At 39.0% G+C, this 2,500-nt stretch overlaps 1 protein-coding gene across 1 annotated transcript in view; it reads left to right on the top strand.

Annotated features, from left to right (window-relative positions):
• The window catches only part of LOC144981112 (malignant fibrous histiocytoma-amplified sequence 1 homolog), a gene marked incomplete in the record, with an annotated part of 63,638 nt that overhangs the window by 41,781 nt on the left and 19,357 nt on the right, over window positions 1-2,500 (top strand). The window contains 2 exon segments of the mRNA XM_078929253.1: window positions 1,338-1,487; window positions 1,860-2,500. The exon segment at window positions 1,860-2,500 is cut by the window's right edge and continues 85 nt beyond it. Coding sequence (XP_078785379.1) covers window positions 1,338-1,487; window positions 1,860-2,500 — 791 coding nt within the window.

Below are 2,500 nucleotides of genomic sequence, written 5' to 3'. Positions count from 1 at the left end.
TTTGAATAGTTTGAACAGCTGGGTGACAAAGAAAGAGAAGAGTAATATTAGTTTTCTGAGGTTATCTGATCAGGGAGATGAATGGCGTGCTATGATCACCGATGTCTGGCACAGACTTGGTTCTTGAAGATGATGATGAAGAAGAAGAAGATCTTTAGTGCCAAATAAACATAAACGTTCTACCCCCCCCCCCAATACAATATTTTTCAAACGAACAAAGAACCTCCCTCCACCCTCTCCCCCCCCCCCCCCCCCCCCCCCCCAATAACAACAAAAAACCCCACAGTGCTTTGCATGGAACGTTTTGGACTCAAACCCTTCTTTCAACCAACAACATTTTAAAAACATTTTAACGATTTTTCCTTCAAATCCAGATACATGGGACAGGAAAAAGATCTTTACCATCCCAAGTCAGGATAGACTGTCCATGCCTGGATGAATAGCAATGATCGCAAAACTCGGGCCCGACAATTTGTCATTCAGAAACGAATTTTATGATAATAATAATAATAATAATAATAATAATAATAATAATAATAATAATAATAATAATAATAATAATAATAATAATAATAGAGTTTATTTTTATAGCGCCTAAAACAGCTCTCGGCGCACAAAATTGTAAAACATCGTCAAGCGCGTCACACACACACACACACACACACACACACACATATATACCGTCACAACGACACACATGCACCAAAACGTGCTTATGCATACAGAGACGAAAAATAGCTGTTAACATGAATTATTGAATAAAAATCATATCAGGACATTTTCAATAATGGCAGATGAAGGGAGATTATAATATGTCATGAGAATTTTGATGTAACAAATGTATATCTTACACGAATTATCCCAGTCAACTCGTATTTGAACAAGATGTTTACATTAGCGTAAGCATGAAAAGGTCTAATTGGCAACTTATACTATTTGTAATGGGAATTTTGTATCACAAAGCCTACTGGCAGAACGAGGAAAGCATTGTAAACTGCATTGAGCAAAGAAGATCTTTAGAAATCTTCTTCATCATCAATCCTCTCTGGCCTGCTGGCACTCGAGGCGATGCATGCAAGGGATCTCCACCTGGTCCTGTCAGCAGCTATTCTTGAGGCCATCTCGAGGGACAGACCTCTTTGTTATATGGCCCTCTCTACAATACGTCTCCAAGCCTCCTTGGGGCGGCCTAGCTACCTCTTTCCTTGGAGTGTCCATCACAGAGCCTTTCTTATCATTGTTTCATTATGTCTGCGCAAATATAAATTATGTTCATATTTTTTAATGCTCAAATGATCTAAGTACAATCGTATGGTCTATATTCCCTTCTCCCTCAGAAACTTGACGCAACCTTGAACCAGGAGTTATTATTAGACGACAACCCCCTCAATTACCCACCTTTAGACGTTTGTGAATCTGGGCTGAAGAACATCCTATCCTTTTTCCAAGAAAGCCATGCAGAGGTCAAAGTTTATCAAGGAGTAAAGGTCACAATTTTAATTTTATATCACTTGATTTCAAAATGGCTACTTTAATTTGACTATTTTAAGCAAAAAATAAAATAACATCTGTTTGTTGAAAACTTGGCTACTTTTAAAAACAAACGATTTAATTTTGTCTTTTCTGGATTTACAAATGTTTATATCGTACCTCTGTGATTTTGTTGTGTAAACAATTTTCAAATTAAGCCCAAGACTTTTGAATATGCCGTAATACAACACACTGACAATGCCCCAAAAACTGCATTTTCATATGAACACTGCTACTAATCAAATAAGATTGTCAAGCGCTTAGAGCATGGTTTTTTATCGTGGATGAATGGTATATCAATGCAATCTATTTTATCTTCCTCCCTGCAGGTTCTGGTGGTAGGTTCGTACCGCAGTGGTAAGACATCCCTGGTTCAGACAATGGTAGACCAGCAACCCAGAATGTCCGAGGAAATCCAAGACACATCGGCCGGCATTGAGAGCTACGAAATGTCATTTGAACTTGAAGACGAAGATGCTCTTGATGGAAAACCAGGCAAATCCTTACATCTGAATGTCTGGGATTTTTGTGGCCATCCCTTCTACATGTATCCGCATTATATATTCTTTGAGCAGCCAACCATCACAATCCTGACATTTTCAATGGCGGACTATAAAACAGAACTCTTTGAAGAGCAAATCGGTTCGTGGTTTGATTGGATGATCGCAAAAACCAACAAAATTGTCGTGATTCTTGTCGGAACCCAGTGTGATCGCGTCAGCAAGACCCAAATCACTAAAATTACGAAAGAAGTTCGTGTGAAACTAACGCAGCATATTGAAAAACAATCAGAAATGGCAAAGAGTCGAATTCGTGCGATAGAAGAGCAACCCCATATATCGCCTACCCTCTCCGAGCAGTTGAAAGCTTACATGAAGCTCCTACAAGCAAAGTTCACAGTTCAAACCGACGTCATCACCACGAGTTCAAAGTCTTACTTTGGCCTTGACCGACTAAGACAGGCTATTGA

This window comes from Berghia stephanieae, chromosome 10, assembly GCF_034508935.2.
Source record: "Berghia stephanieae isolate SIO BIC M18660-M18661 chromosome 10, UCSD_Bste_1.3, whole genome shotgun sequence".
Classification (NCBI taxonomy): Eukaryota; Metazoa; Mollusca; class Gastropoda; order Nudibranchia; family Aeolidiidae; genus Berghia; species Berghia stephanieae.
Note: the sequence above shows the minus strand (reverse complement) of the source record. Positions and strands in the feature narration are given on the sequence as shown.